Source organism: Zeugodacus cucurbitae, chromosome 2 (genome assembly GCF_028554725.1).
Source record: "Zeugodacus cucurbitae isolate PBARC_wt_2022May chromosome 2, idZeuCucr1.2, whole genome shotgun sequence".
NCBI lineage: Eukaryota > Metazoa > Arthropoda > Insecta > Diptera > Tephritidae > Zeugodacus > Zeugodacus cucurbitae.
The window spans coordinates 50,337,389-50,354,376 of record NC_071667.1 but is presented as its reverse complement, the minus strand read 5'-3'; the positions used below and the strand labels follow the sequence as shown (position 1 = coordinate 50,354,376).

At 33.4% G+C, this 16,988-nt stretch overlaps 5 protein-coding genes across 9 annotated transcripts; 3 read left to right on the top strand and 2 right to left on the bottom strand.

Moving 5' to 3' along the window:
* Nucleotides 1–1,456: 1,456 nt before the first annotated feature.
* LOC105216800 (mitochondrial protein C2orf69 homolog) lies at nt 1,457–9,611 on the top strand. 5 transcript variants are annotated; one of them, XM_011191465.3, is made up of 8 exons: nt 2,428–2,567; nt 5,689–5,928; nt 6,275–6,402; nt 6,480–6,584; nt 6,649–7,273; nt 7,488–7,653; nt 7,720–8,013; nt 8,080–9,611. In XM_011191465.3, the coding sequence occupies exons 1-8, from the start codon at nt 2,565–2,567 to the stop codon at nt 8,112–8,114; spliced, it is 1,596 nt and encodes a 531-aa protein (XP_011189767.2). In that variant the 5' UTR covers nt 2,428–2,564; the 3' UTR covers nt 8,115–9,611. The 5 variants fall into 5 exon arrangements, with proteins under 5 accessions (XP_011189766.1, XP_011189767.2, XP_028899032.1 ...); XM_011191464.3 differs by lacking the exon at nt 2,428–2,567 and adding an exon at nt 1,457–1,733 and having other exon boundaries at nt 7,720–9,611; XM_029043199.2 differs by having other exon boundaries at nt 7,720–9,611.
* Nucleotides 2,633–4,957, top strand: LOC105216799 (potassium channel subfamily K member 1). Its single transcript, XM_011191463.3, has one exon. The coding sequence runs from the start codon at nt 3,800–3,802 to the stop codon at nt 4,955–4,957; it is 1,158 nt and encodes a 385-aa protein (XP_011189765.1). The 5' UTR covers nt 2,633–3,799.
* A 2,259-nt stretch (nt 9,612–11,870) lies between the features above and the next one.
* LOC105216798 (transmembrane cell adhesion receptor mua-3) lies at nt 11,871–12,975 on the bottom strand. Its single transcript, XM_011191460.3, has 3 exons — nt 12,860–12,975; nt 12,409–12,785; nt 11,871–12,351 (listed from the first exon to the last, which is right to left on the bottom strand). The coding sequence occupies exons 2-3, from the start codon at nt 12,726–12,728 to the stop codon at nt 12,033–12,035; spliced, it is 639 nt and encodes a 212-aa protein (XP_011189762.2). The 5' UTR covers nt 12,729–12,785; nt 12,860–12,975; the 3' UTR covers nt 11,871–12,032.
* Nucleotides 12,976–13,161: 186 nt separating this feature from the next.
* Nucleotides 13,162–14,262, top strand: LOC105216797 (vesicle transport through interaction with t-SNAREs homolog 1A). The gene is made up of 2 exons (XM_011191459.3): nt 13,162–13,393; nt 13,451–14,262. Exons 1-2 carry the CDS (start codon nt 13,238–13,240, stop codon nt 13,658–13,660), a joined length of 366 nt encoding a protein of 121 aa, XP_011189761.1. The 5' UTR covers nt 13,162–13,237; the 3' UTR covers nt 13,661–14,262.
* LOC105216795 (WD repeat-containing protein 37) lies at nt 13,958–16,881 on the bottom strand. Its single transcript, XM_011191458.3, has 5 exons — nt 16,414–16,881; nt 15,747–16,350; nt 15,300–15,680; nt 14,993–15,239; nt 13,958–14,928 (listed from the first exon to the last, which is right to left on the bottom strand). Exons 1-5 carry the CDS (start codon nt 16,553–16,555, stop codon nt 14,803–14,805), a joined length of 1,500 nt encoding a protein of 499 aa, XP_011189760.2. The 5' UTR covers nt 16,556–16,881; the 3' UTR covers nt 13,958–14,802.
* Between the last annotated feature and the right edge of the window lie 107 nt (nt 16,882–16,988).

Sequence of the window (16,988 nt, the reverse complement as noted above, 5' to 3'; positions counted from 1 at the left end):
AATTCCAGCCATTCATGCCGAATAATGAAGTGACTAATGGAAATTACTCCAGAAAATTTGATTGATATAGCTTTAGCAGTTTATGAGATATATACAAAAAATTTAATAGGGGTCGGGGCCACGGCCACTTTGGCAGAAAAAATGAAACCAAATTAAAAGTTCATATTTTATTTGCCTACTCAAGTCTCCCATATTATCGAGAAAGTGAATGTACTATGTTTATAACTTCAGAAAGAGAATGTAATCTGTTTCTAACTTCCTAAATGTATGCTCTCTTAATAACTAAATATTTATTGTTTTAACGCTGCCAAATTCGACTCTCATATAAAAACAATTCATTAAAACGCAACAGTTCGAAGTGAAAATGTACCCAAAATCTTCAAAGAGAACACCCGAATAAATTTGTATACATACAACATGGTATAATGTTTATAAATATTTTCCATGATCGTAAAACATTTTTTGTATCATTCCTTAAGAACATATTTTGAATAAAATCAAATACACAAGTGTAACTAATATTCTCTTTTGCGGTCTAAAATAGAGAACATAGAATTAATGTATGAATACATACATATGTACATATGAATGTCGGATAATATCTGTAGATATATACCTAATGCCGACATAAATTATTCAATTTGATCAATGTCATTGTCTGGTTGTTTTTACTCTGCATTCAAACCTCTAGAAACCTTCGGTGGAGAAACCTTTATTGAAGGACCTCATTCACAATTGACGTTCAACAATTCGCATGCATGTCGGATATGCAGTTTGGTTATGCGAAAGTCCTAACCATCATACAGCCTGGAAGCTTCCAATACAATTTCCAAGTCAGTTCAGTTGTGGGCATTGCAGTGCTCAATCAAAAGTACGCCTGTTCTGTTTGCTTAATAGAAATATGAAAAAATAAAAAAATAATATAACACAGAATATATTTCAAACCCCATTTTTTAACTGATTGCTACACATGTGGTAAGTTTAAGAAATTGGATTTTCTTATATAAACATACCTTATAGATTTAGGAGCTGTTTTCAAAGTTGGCAGTACGTTCATTTAAAGTGAACTCAATATTAACAAAAATAAATTTTCTTACGTCCCTCCCGCCAAAATCTTACTTTACCAAATGCAAATATGCGTCGTTAGTAGGAAAATATTCTGTAAATACATATAAATTGTTCTTACTTACTGGTTGATACGTTTAATACTCTAGTTAGTTTCACAACAATATAAAATGCCTAATTTTTGTTTAAATAATTAAATTTACTTATTATTTATATAAACTACTTTTGATTAATCGTAATTATCTATATTTTCTACTAGTATATAAAGTCGATATAGCAGTTTTCACTATTTAAAGTGACAGCAGATCCGTTGACAGTACGATAGAAAAGTGAGAAATCGATGGATTTCGGTATTATGGAATAAATGATGCATTTCCAGTTTAAGAAAGAAACGAGAAAAACTCATAAAAAGAAAACTGCGAATTTTTGTTGAAATTCGGGCGCAATATTGTGTGAAAAAGGCTATAATTTGTTTAAAGTATTAATATTGTGTATGTTTTTCATGAACTTGTTGAAATTTTAAAGACAGATGTTAAGAGAAGTGAAATTTTCGCAATAAATGTAAAATTTGCAGCAATCTGCATTGGTGATTTTTCTGCGACTTCAGCTAAAGGGAGGGCGAAGCGCATACAGACAGAGATTATTCTCATTGGTGTACAACAAACGCTGTAAGTTATTTACCTACAAGCTTTGCGTTGCATTAATTTCCAGCACCGGCATCGAATATTAGAGAAATGTTGCATATTTGTGAAAATAGAGTTTACTCACATATTACTGTTACCTTACAATTTAAACCGCAATAGTACCCTCAACCTGCTATTGCCCCCTCCCAATAGTAGTGCCAAAAAGATGGTGTGAAAAAAATGTTTGTCGCGTTCTATTTCCATTTCGTTTCTCACTTTTTCACTTGCATTGCTGCTGTCAGTGCGCACCTCCTTTCCTTACCTTCGAGTGGGTAGTGAAAAGTACAGCGCGCCACCATTTGTGGTAATTTTAGTGTAAAATTTTTTATCGTGCTAATGTCTGGCAAAAACGTTTGTGTAAAATTCATGGGCAGTTTGTTGGAGTGACAACGCATCTGTAAAGGATTACTGTGACTAATCATAGACGTTTTGAAACGTGCTCACCTCAAAATCTGCTATTAATTGGCATATGCACTTTCATTTTGTTTAATATATATTTGTTCGTACAGATACATATGTGTGCATATAGAAAATGCAGAGTTTAATATTCGCCGTATTCCAATGTAAAAAGGCAAATTAGTGAAGAGTGAAAAAGTATAGATATTTTCAATGTCATTCATATACAAATAGGATTTATTGTAGCCAGATTTTGGATGTGTTTTGCAAATTTATAATGTTCATTTACTAGTGACAGCGAAACTTCGAAATTGATTATTCAATAATCTAATTGCAAAATATTATAAAGAAAAAAACCCACTAAAGGCTAAACAGCTGGCTTTGTTTACAACACGAAATCATTTTTCTTATATTTCTACAATGGTAAATATAATCAGTACTCTTAATGTTTTTAGTATTATTTATATATCTCAGTTGTTCTAATTAAGGACCACTAGTTGGGGACTGAACAACCAATAATATCCATTTAACATATATTTGTTGTTGGTCTTGAGTGCAGAAACTACTGTAGTCTATCATTCACTTTTTATATGGAAATATTTAACATTGGAACGATCAATTTGTTTATCCATTTTAAAGGAGCTTATTTATGAAACCCCACAAATAAAATAACAAACACACACAAAAAAAGTAATTAGTATCATGTATATATGATTTAAGAATATATTTATTCGCATATTTGTAAATAGACTTATTTTTTAAATATACTACAAAACCACGTGAGATAATATTTAAATATACATATAAGTCTTATTTTAATAGTACAATTAGTTACCTTAGTAAAATTCAAACAAGCAACAAGTCAATTGTGCCCTAACTTTACATCAGCCGCATGGAAACCTGAAATATGTGTCAGTTGAACACTGCGGCAAATACCTAGCAAATGATTCAGTATATTTATTATTCTTATTATTTCCTACAAAATTTCGTTGCAGACAAGAATATACATACTTATGTATGGTACTTTCGAAATATTGCAGAGAATAAGTTCTCATTGAGGCAATAAGAAAATAATTTCCTTTGAAAAACTCTCAGTTATAGATTATTAGTTTTTTACACCTTGCAGTCACAGCCGAAATGCACGAATACCCTCGGAATTAATATGAATGGAAGCTAGTTGGGATCAATGTGTAAACAAAAATTATAGTTCGTAGATACATGAATATTAAGAACAAACGTAATATATTATTTTGTATATGTGTTTTGTGCAACGAGAGAGAAAGTTTCGATGACTGAGCAATGCTGGACAGGAAAATGTTTTTAAATACATTTGCTGTTAGTTGCGTTCGGCATACGAGATCGATCAGATCAGGACAGTTGGATGTGCGCTCAAAAGTATTTTTCGATAATGTTAATGTGCAACACGTCGCGCTCATGTCTATTTTTGGTTTTTAAATTTATAGACAATTTATACAGATTGTGATGAAGCACTAGAATGTGTAAATTTAATACTGACAGTTTATAGATTAACGTATTTGAAATAATTTAAAATCAAGCAACAGCTTTGATCTTACGCCGTGAGCTAATTATATAATGGTGAATTAAATCAGGTGGATGACACTACAGTGTGCCTTTTGACGGTTACGAAATCCAAAATGTCGAAATCTGTGCGAAGTTCGCGTCACAACAGTCGCGCCGGATCCTCGAATTCGTCCTCCTCACCCAGCAACCCACCGCGAAAGCGTGTCAAACGCTGTTGTCGTAATTTCGTCACTTTTATGTGTACGCAAGTGGGTGTGGGCGCCTTAATTGTACTGTATGCTATCTTCGGTGCTCTCTCCTTCATGCATATAGAGCGAGAATACGTTGACGAGACGACAACCTATGTCAGTGATTTGCGGCATAATTGTGCAGAGAAAATGTGGAATATCACTGAAAAGTTCAATACTTTTGATCGGAGCGAATGGCAAAACAATACTTTAGATATATTACGCCAATATCAAACAGAAATCGCCATATTAATTAAAAATGGTTATGTTGGACGTACACCAGAACAAATTTGGTCCTTTCCGGCGGCGTTAATGTTCTGCTTATCGGTCATTACAATGATCGGTTATGGTAATATGGTGCCACGTACAACGTGGGGCAAAGGTTTCACGGTCATTTATGCAACTTTCGGCATACCTCTTTACATACTATACTTCCTTAATATGGGGAAAGTACTGGCGCGTTCATTCAAGTTCCTCTATCGCAGCTTACATGAGTGTGCGCAGGAGCGTACAATCTATGAATCTCGTTTGGATGCACTCGAAAATGGTAGTTTAAGTGCATTTCAACGGAAAAAAATTATTGTGCCATCGACGGCGTGCCTCTGGGTAATAATATTTTATATTATAACGGGCACTATTATGTTTGCGAATTGGGAGAAATGGTCCTTTCTGAACTCATTCTATTTCTGCATGACATCTTTGTGCAAAATTGGTTTTGGTGATTTTGTGCCTGGTGCATCATTGATAACAGCGGCTGACATAGATGCAGCATCACTGAAAATAAGAGAAGATGCATCTGCAGATCCAGATGATTTGTTCAATATGCAACTAATTACTGATCAAAATTCGAAATTGGCTATTAATTTTTTCTATATGCTAATAGGCATGGGTTTGGTCTCCATGTGCTACAACTTGATGCGGGAAGCGGTACGCATGAAAATAAAAGAGATAAAAGAGGATACGAAGTTATGCTTGGAGGATACGCGCGCACGTTTTATGGGATGTTGTGGAACACGAGAATACTACGACGAAGACTACTATTAAATAATTTTGAAGACATTTACATAAATACATTATTTTAAACATTGATATAGAGTTTTTAGTGAGTGAGTGTGATATCGGCGTGTCTCTCGCGAGTGTGTGGGTTTAATTATGTTTAGATATTGTTTTATCGACAACGGAGGTGCTTAAGTGGTCAAAGGCAGGCCACTAAAAAATGAATTGTGTGCTTAAAAATAAATATTTACATTTTTGTGTAATTACTGAGTTAGTGGGGTGTGCGAATGGGCTTTCAAAACCGTTTGATTTATTTTTCATGAAAAAATAACAACAAGACATTTTTGTATGTAGCTGGAGAAAGAAAGCTGAAAAGAGGAGCTGTGAGGAGGAATTAATTATCAATAATGGTTCGGTAAACAAATTCCAAATCACATTTTTTCTATTTATTATTTCCCCATAAGACTTATTTATAAGACTTAAGACTTATTTAGATTATGTAAACCAAAAAAGAATTTAAATTTCTGAATTTATATTACCTATGTAAATATAAAAAATATATATTTTAGTTAAGGTAATGTATTATTAAATACACAGATGTACTCAAGAACCTGTGTCACGTGCTATGTATTCATAAATTCATGTTTTTGTGCTGCAATCGTGAAACCCAAATTTAAGTTGAAAAATTGTAATTGATTAAAAATATAATTTCTTCAAGAACTTTCCTCACACACTCAAATTACAACAACATATTTATTTTCAACGATTTATTTTTACAGGCAATCATTGAACATTTTTTGAAACTACAAAAAAGGGTCACAAATTTCGGGGTAATGCTAGGCGGCAGTACGGATCGTCTATGCACACCGAGCACATCAGCTGGCCCATTTCGTATTTTTGCCGTCACTGGTTTCCAAAACCGGGCAAATGATATTGTCTATTGTCCACCGATACGGCCGACGGGCAGTGAGAATGCAGAGGACTCAACTGCCGTTGTTTATTTCGGAGGGGACGTACAGGTACATAATCATTTAAAATATACATATTTAATAAATTTTTTTTTGACATGGAATTTGCGTTACCAAAATATTCTATGACAAAGAGTTTACATTTTTTTTAATATTTTGTGGTTTTATAAAATCAAGGCAAATGAGTCAGACATAAAGTTGGTTGCCGGTATATTACAATCACACTTCCCTTTCGACGAACGAATTTAAACTTTTATTTACACTTTCCTTTTGGCAAAGTGCCAGTATTTTGAAAACATATATTTATATATTAATACCCTAATTTAACCCACTTGTGCTATGGGAGTACGAAGTTTTCTCCATTGTAAATTATATACAATTTCTTTTATCCCTTTAGGACTTTCCGGAGAGCATGGAAACGAATCGAGATAGTCGTGGGTACATGAAATACAACTTAGAGAACTCTGCCATTCTGTTGCGTGAAGCTTTTCCGCGCGCACATATCATTGTTATACGGCCCGTAAGGTAAATAACGAACCTTAATTAAATATAATATTTTACATATTAACACAAATAATTTTTTTCCTTAACTATAAACACAGAATGGAATTTAAAACATTTAGTTGTTTCGATAATTTTGTACGTGGTAATAACGCCGGTGTCCCCGATCATACTCCAATGAACCACGCATTACAACATTTGGAAAAGTAAGTTGCCAACAAATACAAATTATTTATAAACTTATTTAACAAATTATATATTTTTTTACAGATTACTTCAAAATCTTTCTCAACGACTGATCTCCATACCCGAAAATGAGATAATGGATCAGGCTGCTCAAGCAGCAGCTGCTGCTGCTGCTGTGGCTGCCGCCGCCGCATTGGTATCATCTACGCTCTCCACTGCTTCGACTGACACGTCCGCCTCCTCATCAACGTTGAATGATAATAATCAAGATATGGATATAGATATATTACAAGTTCAGGAGAATGTAACTGTTGATGCAGATGGCGCGGTAATATTTCCAAATGTCGCCGGTACTGGTACCGGCGTTGCAGTAACCAGTGGTAGTAATACTACTAGTGCAAGCGTTACATCATCAGTAAATAATACTGCTAATAGTAACATTGCCGCAACGGCCACAACTCCACATAGCACCCAAAAAGCTCCTCTACAACCTACTGCTCATCAATCGCAAACAAATAACGCACAACACTTCAATAATATTGGTGGTGGCAGCAGCAACAGTAATGAGTGTTTAACACAAGCACAGCAACAATCGCAACAACTCACCCGTCAGAATAGCAATCCTTTATGGTGGAGGGAAAATTTGAATTTAGATAAAGCGAAACTAGTTTTGATTGGTTTCAGCAAAGGATGTGTGGTCCTCAATCAAGTGAGTCACATTTGGTGTAAAAATCTGAAAATACATTATCTTCCACACTTGCAAGTAATGCCTTTAAAAGTATAGCTTTAAAATTGTTAAATATCGATCAACAGTTTATTTATATAAATTAAGTATTTTTAGAGGCATAAGTAATAGCTTGCATCTAACATTATGACATAAACCCCCATGAGTAAGTAATTTGACGATAACTTTTTTCTTGCAGTTTATTTATGAATTTCACTATTTGAAAACTCTAACACCGGACGATAGTACAATGATACGTTTGCTTTCACGCATCAAAGATATGTATTGGCTGGATGGGGGTCACGGTGGCCAAAAGAACACATGGATTACATCCAGAAGCCTGCTGGAAACACTTACACGAATGGGTAATTTTAAATAATTTCCCGTCAATTCTTTATTATAACAATATTATTATTTTACCATACGCATAGGCATGAATATTCATGTACATCTGACGCCATATCAAGTGCAGGATGATCGTAGGCCATGGATACGAAAGGAGGAGAAAATCTTCACAGACATGCTTCGCCGCCTGGGCGCACCAATTACGCGCCATCTGCACTATGACAGCCAAACAGCGAATTTAATGACACATTTTGAGGTGTTACAAGCCTTTTGCCAGCACATACATACTCTAAACCAGCAATTGCAAATGCAACAACAACAGCAAAGCGCTCAACAGCAACAGCAAGCATCAGCTCTACAACCGTTGCAGCAATCTTCAAGTAACATTCAAATTAATGAACAATTACAACCACAACAAGCACAGCTTAACAATTCAAATCGTACAGAGTTGGGCAAGGCAAGCAATAGCGGACCGAAGTGACATCACCGTCGTCGCAATGTTGGCCGTTTACACTTGCGTAGGGTAGCAGCTGTATCTGCACCGACCAGCAGCAGCAGCACATCTGCAACGACATCAAAGAAAGTAATGCATGTAGCGCCACAACCACAACAGCAACAGCCGTTACCGCAACAGCTTCCTCAACAACAACAGCCTGTCGTCGCTGCACCATCAAATTTCACTTTTCTCGACATAGCAACCACATCAATTGTAAATAATTATACGCGACATTTCCCACAAAATACAAACATACCAGCTTCAACTGCAACCACAACAGCAGCTATACAAAATCGTCAACGCCAAAAAGCGCCAAATTTGCAAAGAGTTCGGCCAAGGCCGAATCAACGTCAGCATCAACACAGAGGGCAACCAACTAAAATTCACCATTATTCACGTGCAAAAGGTAGACTTTTGCAGCACCAGACTTGTCGTTAAATTTATCGGAAACTAAAACTTCATGCAATAGTATGTAAAAGTATAAATGCAAATATTTATGCACATACTCTGTCACCGTGCAAATGAAATGTCCTTCATGTTCTGCTACAATATTATTTATCAATTAGTTTTGTGTTGTAATTTAGTACGTTAAGAGAAGATTATTTAAATGTCGATTCATATAATCTATAAAGCATAATAACAAAAACAAATTCGAATTAATATTAAATTGTAATTTTAAAATTGGCAGACATTCGGACTTAATGGATGTGTATGTAAAAAGTATGTAAACCGAGTAGTTTAACTTGGACTCATGATTAGACATAAGTGTTATGAACACATTCATAAACAATTCAAATGTTGTACAACACACTCTCCCACTGAGACCAATGATCTTGCCGTGGAGAAAGTACATGATTTACATGAATTTTTAATATTAGGCTACATATAATTTAAGTATTGCTATCAAAGAGAATTTGGTGCACTAAATTTAAGCGTTAGTTCTATTCTAGGTAGGTTGCTATGTATATTTAATTCAAATCCATACATTTTTATAATTTTGATAAATCTGTCGCAGATACAATTTTTTATACACATTAATCACCATTCACCAGTGCAATTCCTTTAGACATTTATACTTTGTTTTAATGATCTATTATTTATTCATCTCTTATTTAGTATACATTCTTTTAAGATTACTTACTTATTATCAAAAAAGGCGCCAAGTTTGCTTTTGGCAAAAAAAAAAACAAAAACATTTATTTTTATTTAAATGCAATTTAGAGAAAAGATATTAAATTTTTAATATTATGCATACAACTTCACACACAACCAACACTCTTCATCAACTGCAGAACTACAAAGATATTATTTGTTCGATAATTAGGAATTATATCACTTTATCATAAACTCTGTTTTGCGCCAATAGTAAAGTTGTAATATCGTCAACATCAAGGCTACTGTGTGTTTACCGACATCAAATAAATATAAATTTGTAACGTTTCGGCAGTTGTATAATAAAAGAAGCGTAAAACAAAAAAAAAACAGAAATAGATCTTTTAACAATTATGTCAATGAAAAGCACAAAACATATAAACTTTAAGATTACATTGTAAGTAATTGCTTTTAATAAATTCTAATGGTTTCTGAGTCTTTCCAAAAACAAATATTTTATTTGCGTATATCAATTATATAAAGCTGAAACAATTTTGATACTGTTAAAATTTAATCACCCCACTTACCTTGTTTAACATTTGTCGCAGTTATAAGACAGATCTTAGAATGTTCTCATTAAATATTTCCCTGCAACTTTTAACTCCCAAAAACATCGAATTGGCAAAGAAAAATTGTATGCAATTTTCGTTATACTTCATAACTCAGAAACTAAAATATTTCTTGCAATAATTCGCAATAATAATATTTTATGAAAGATGTGATTTCACACATAACATAAAAATAAATATTATTGTATGAAATGTCGCATAAATGTTAAGCTAGTAATATCAGTAGCACCTAGTTATAGTAAAGCAAAAACGTCGCTTTGAACGCTAACCAAATGATTTGTAAAGTTTGTGCTGATTTGCCAAAATAAAAGTCAAGTTTTACAAATTCAATTACATACATTCATGTATACATGTTGCAAAGCAATGAACGTTACAAAATACAAACTACTATCATATGATCAACTTGCTGTTATCTTTAAAGTTGTTTAATTATTTCACCAAAAGAAGCTTAAAATTTCAACAAAGGCATTGATGGGAATAGATCTACATATATCGTAATGTGATAACAAAGAAATCTGAGGGGTATTATCCAAAAACATTTATATTTACACATATTTGTGGTTCAATGACTCTTCGACTCTGATTCGGAAATAGATCAACTGCAAGTTAGGCAAGCAAGCCTTCTATTTAAACATTTTTACATACCTACATAATTGGAAATAAGTCAAGTGTGTCTAGGAAGAGTCTTCTTTTTCAAATTTTTATTTTTCTTATATTTTGTTTATTAACTTAATATCGCTATAGACATGGAGTTAGAATCTCAACTGGCTTAGTTAATGGTATTAATGGAGTGAAAACAACACTTAGAATGATATATTATTTATAAACACACAACCGTTTATATTCTCAAATTAAACAGTTTAAATTCATTAGTCACGTAAAATGTTGAAAAACAAAATCAAATACGCACACGGATATTCCCGAGAGATAAGAAACCATCTAAATAAAATAAATACATTCTAATTGAAAAATAAAATATTGAAATAAATACAAATCTATCACAATTACTAATATGCTACACGTTAGTCATATACATTAAGAAGTTTACTTTCATGATAAATGTACCTTTTCGAATTGCAGTTCAAAATTTCCATAATTAAAATGCTAAAGGAACCAAGCCCAAGCCATTGTTATCTATATTTATGTATTTATTTTAAAATGTATTCGTAAGAATTCTCTCTTTTTGTATATATTTGGCATATTGAAAATACATCTGAAAATATTTACAAAATTGTAAACATAGATTTAACAATACTTGATGTAATGTGTGTGAATTAACCATTTCTCTTAAAAAGTTAAAATGAAATATTGAATAACAAATATTGTACATCAATCGAATTAATTTCGAAATGAGCTCTGTACTAATGTAGTTATATTCAACCAATATCTACATGAGTAAGCTATCAATATAATTGATTTTCTTCTTTAAGCAACGGGGAAAACTAGAATTTCAGGTTTTTGTAAATTCGTCTTTCGCAGAAATTGTTCTGGTATCGATTTACAGCTGTCAGCTAGAGAGTTTATTGGCTCCAAATATTATAATATAAACTGTATATTAAGAAGAAAACAAGTGAAAGCAAAGTAAAAATATAAATTATGATTGTCAACTGAAATTATACTAAGTATTCAATTTTTTTTTTAGAATATCCCTGGTATATTTAAAATATAACATATTAGCGTATAATTGTGGTTTTATCTCATTACATTTTATACAGAGTTTATTATAAAATTCAAGTAAGTACTTACATTCTTTTAAATAGTAATCTTACATATTTCCAACTATCCCTATATAAATACGGAGACAATATAAAATATTGGCATAAATAAGTTATAATCTTTATTATCATTACAAAACCTAATTACACAATAAATTTCAATCCCCTAGTACTTAATAATTTAAAATTTTGAATTCACATGCTATGAATTTATTTTTCTCTTTGAGTATAGTACCTAATTTATTCACAAATGCAAATTAGACAGACTTATAAGGCGACTTCGATGCACAGCATCATCTAACATATTCGATTCAAAATCTATTTAAAATCCAATTTATTTTATAGTAATTATACATAAATTACTCTAACATTATACAATATAATTTGCCATTTTTTGAGTGTATTACTTCTAACGCTATTATAACCGATAACTTAATTATGGTGCATTATAAACGTGATATATGTATTTATTGTGTACATTTATTTGTACAGCTAATTTTCAACCACTCATCGCTACCATCACAACAGTCGCAGATACCATCATTAATGCGACTACTGTGTATAAACACGTCAACGCCACGTCCAGTGATGTGTCTTTTCTGGTATTTACAATAAAAACGTCCATTATGACATGCGTTTGTACTTGGCTCATCACTGCCATCGGAAGTGCAGTCGCAAAAATCATCATTGACACGTTCAAATTGCACTTCTTTACTACCATCCAAACATCGAAACTTGCCGTCGAAGTTTGGTTTGTACGAATCATAATCGAACAGACGTATTCCGCTGTGGAAAAAAAAGCGCTGATAAGCAAAAGAAGCAATGAATTGCATTTAAGCTCACCGTATAATTTTTATAGAATCCTCTGCAGAATTATTCTCTAATGCCGCAACGCCATCACCACCACCTCCACCGTCATCGAAGCCATCGCTCTGTTTTCGTCCAAGAGATTTTATCATTTCCAAATGTTTCTTGCGTAGCCCTTTCATGGTACCTTCTAAGCTCCATGGCGTACTTGCACTATGCAATTGATTTATGGAGAAAGCTTGGTAGAATATAAACACTATGCCTAATAGGAATACTCCTAATAAGAACATCTTGGACTTTTGCTTATAGAATGGTTTATAGTAGATATTTTCACGTTTCACCCAAGTTTTTCGCATTTTGTTTTCTTTTGTTTTATTGTTTGTTAATGCCAATACCTGAATGTTTTTATTATCCTAGAAAATTAACAATTCTACTTATTAATAAATATAAAAATGTAAATGTGTCAAATAAAATTATTTTTGTTTACTTGTCACTGCTTTTCTATTGTCCCTGCTACCGTGGCAAGGGTTAAGAATGGAAGAGTTGCATTGTAATAATTAGTGATAATGAAACAAAGCTTATTAATTTGAAAAACATTTGAATAGTGTTATTCATAATAGAACTCAGACAAAAATTGGTAAAAAATATAAAAAAACAATTGATCCAATAAAAGATTGTTTATTGAAAGGATACAATTTTAATAAAAATAATTCGTTTCATACATATAATAAAATAAACGATCTGGTAGTACTGTCTAGTTTGATTTACAAACACTACACCAGCTGATTGTTTCATTATCAATTGTTAATCATTTTGCAAGAAATACGTCGTGATTTGTAAATATAATCGCAGAAATATATTAACAATGTCTGGCCCTTATAACTGGCAAAATTCTGCAGAGCGACAAAATACCGCGCAATCTCAATTAGTGGCAAATACCTACGATATCCTCGAACGCACCTCCTCGAGAATACAGCGATCCAATCAAGTTGCTATCGAAACTGAACAGATAGGCACCGAAGTAAGTGTGAAAACTAAAAAACAATATTTGCACCTCATGATATATTCTTTAATTTAGGTATTATCAGAGTTAAATGAGCAAAGGGAATCTTTACTACGTTCAACGCGACGGCTTCAAGACGCTGACGCAGACATTGTACAATCAGGAAGCGTTATAAGAAAATTGCGTCGCGAAGTTCTTTATAACAAATTAATTTTAGTGGTCATTATAATTTTGGAAGTGTGTATATTAGCTGGATTGTGCGTGATCAAATTTGTGCGTTTTTAGTTTTTCTTATTAATAAGGCAAAAGAAGTGAATGCTCGTATAATGGAAACCATAAAAGTAACTCGTTCGAAAAACAGTTGGGTCTACTTGTGTCGAAATAATACAGAATTAAACTGGGTAGTCTCTTTTAAATTATCTCACAGTTAAACTATGTAATCGCAGCAGAACCATGTTTTTCACCCAGTCAAGGTCTCACCTTGGCGAAATTCCACCACTACAAAAATGTTTGGTGAATGTTTTAAGTCACTATAACAAAAAGATCAAAGTAGGATCAACTAACTCAATTGAAATCTTACAATTCATTACACACAACTCTTGTTTTATTTAACATTTATGTAAATAACAATTTGCCTAGAGCATAAGCTAAACAAATATTTCTGAGTGCGTTTACGATAATAGTAGTGCAGCAGTTCTAAGTAATAAGAATTTGTATATGTATTAAATAACAATTAGTAATCAATAAACATACAGACGTACATATATATCTATGGGTGTATATTCAAATCCAATTAGTAATATTGTATAAATGATATATGCATTTGTATGTATGCAGTTATGTATATTTATAGTATGTACATAATAAATGATAAACGTATTATTCGATATCTTTGTCTTTGTATATATAGTTTGTGTTGAAACGGTTGGATCCAACTTTTCAAGTTTTTAGAGCATTCATAGATTCAATCAGCATTCTTGCAGAAAATGGATAAACATACTAATTTTGGCAACGGGATTTCATTAAAATAGTAATATAACACTTAAACATAAACATGCACATAAAAACTGGGATATATCCTACTTTCTGATACACTTTCCTACATGTTTTGATTATAAAGCAACTTCAAATTTGAAAATAATAAAAACAAAAATACTTTTGGAATTTTGTATATAAATTTAGATGAATACAAATTTTTAAAATTAATCAAATAAGTGTATTGCTTCTATATTTTCTCACAGTTGAATGCTGTTGCTTAGTATAACATTTAGAATAAAACTTGTTGACAGTCCTACTTATCTTCACAAGTAATTTCATCTACGAATATTACATCCACATTAAGATAAAATAAATTCCTGTTTTCCACTCAAAAACCATAATTATGTTACAATTTCATAATAAATAGGGATTTAAAATTTTAGTGACTTTCAATTTTCTTTCGGCAAAATTATGGACCAGCCGAATACGCGCCTATCAAAACCACATGAAAATAAATCACAATTGAATAATGGATCTTCGGCCCAAGCAACGGAAGACACCATACGACGGTGACCCTGCAACCCAGAAGTTTTAAAATATTTTCTAAAGAGGAAATATATTTAAATTTTAAATGCAAACCTGTCGGCTTGTTCGTGGTAATCGTGCCACACGTTGTCCATTCAAATCGAATAAACGGATTTGCCTGTTGTCATGTGGTATGGCAATAATGCCACCACTCGAAACAGCCAAGCGATTCACCGAGGAATCCGTGCGTATAGTCGCCAGTGCCGAGCGCATGTTGCGCAATTCCCAAACTTTTACTGTGCGATCATCCGACCCAGACACTACTTTATCATCGCGTGCAAACACAGTTGACGTTACACTTCTAAACAATTCATATAAATAAAAGGTCAAAAATGTATTAGTACATTTACTAGTAACTTACTCTGTGTGTCCCTGAAATACAGATACAGCCGGTATCTCATAGCGAAAGTCCCAAAGACGAAAAGTTGAGTCGCGAGATGCGGTGACCACTAAACGTTGGGAAGCATGCGCCGATACGTGAGTTAATTCATGGTCATGTCCAGTAAGAGTCTGTACCGGTTCTCGTGATTCTACATCCCACAAAATTGCTGTGCGATCCCAGCTACCTGTTATTATTTGTCTATGATCCATGCTGGGCAACCAATCAGCAGCCACTACCACCGATGAATGACCGCCCGGACCGGTGAATTCACATAAAGGTGTACGCAGAGTGTCAACGCGATCACGATCTTCCACTTGCTCATCACTGTCGTCGAGCTCCTCCTCTGAAGAATGTCCTCTCCTGTAATTAATTTATAATTATATTCATAAACTTATTGGGAGTTTTTTTTTATTTTAAAATAATTACTTGGAGGAATCCCAATTAACAGCTGCTTGCCAAATATGTGCTGTGCCATCGCCACTACCGGTTAATACCAAGTCGCGATTCTGATGAAATTTTACAGAATTTACAGAGCCAGCATGACCCTGATACTGTAGCAGGCATCGACCATTTTCAATGCCCCAAATGCACGCAGTATGATCTGCCGATGCTGTGCCTATAATTGGCTGACCAACCTTGGCAGTCACTTGCCAAACTCCATCCTTATGTCCACAGAATTCTCGTGTTACTTGGCTAACCACTGTTTGTGCCTTGAAACTTGAAACAATTCGACTGGTTTGCGCTTTAATTTTATTACTAGCTTTCACTTTATTACTACTTGATGTAAATTTCGCTTTCAGACCCTTACTCCCGCCACCACCACCAATTATTGAAACCAATGCAGTAGTATCTCCATCATCATGCCCAAGGGCGGTGGAGATATTTGTTTGCATTGCATTACTTTGGCCCGCATTCGTTGCATTTCCTGTGATAACGTTCGCACCGCTACCTCCTGCTGCAATTACTCCAGCTGAGCGTTCATATGAGCAAATCAGATCTTTGCTCATGCAGTGGTCAAGTTTTTCTTGCACTATTTTAATCAAAATAACTTATTTTAATCATACTAATTATTTAGCAATATTATTATACATACAACTTAAATTTTCCAAGTATAACAGTTCGAATTCTTTCTCTATCTGCCCAAACAACGAGTGTAGGCGGGCTCGAAACGGTGCATCCTCCGGTATGGTGATATCTTCTGCCAAACTAGACAATCGATGTTTGGACGGCTTCATATTTGGGTAGTTTTTTTTATAAATTCGTTTATTTAAGAAATTGTTTAACGTTCCCTGTTTTATGTATGCCTTCAGTATAACTTGAGCACTCACATAACGTTCTTTTACCAGGCAAATAAGTTGCAATGCAATACTGCAGACTCTGATAGCACAAAACTGTTTCGATAATTTAATTAACGTTTGTTTATTTTCTGCATTCTTGCATATTTCCTATTGCTGTATACATTTAATATGAGATTTATCTGAATACAGCTGAAAATATTGTATGCCGCATCTAGTTACCGGTCAACTTCATTCACAATAAACAACACAGAGGGTTTCTAAAACTGACACAAATGGAAATGGAATATAGTGGAAATGATGTTTTATTATAGTTACTTGCCAATTAACGTACAAGTATTATTTTACACAGTGAAGATGTCCAGATCTCCAA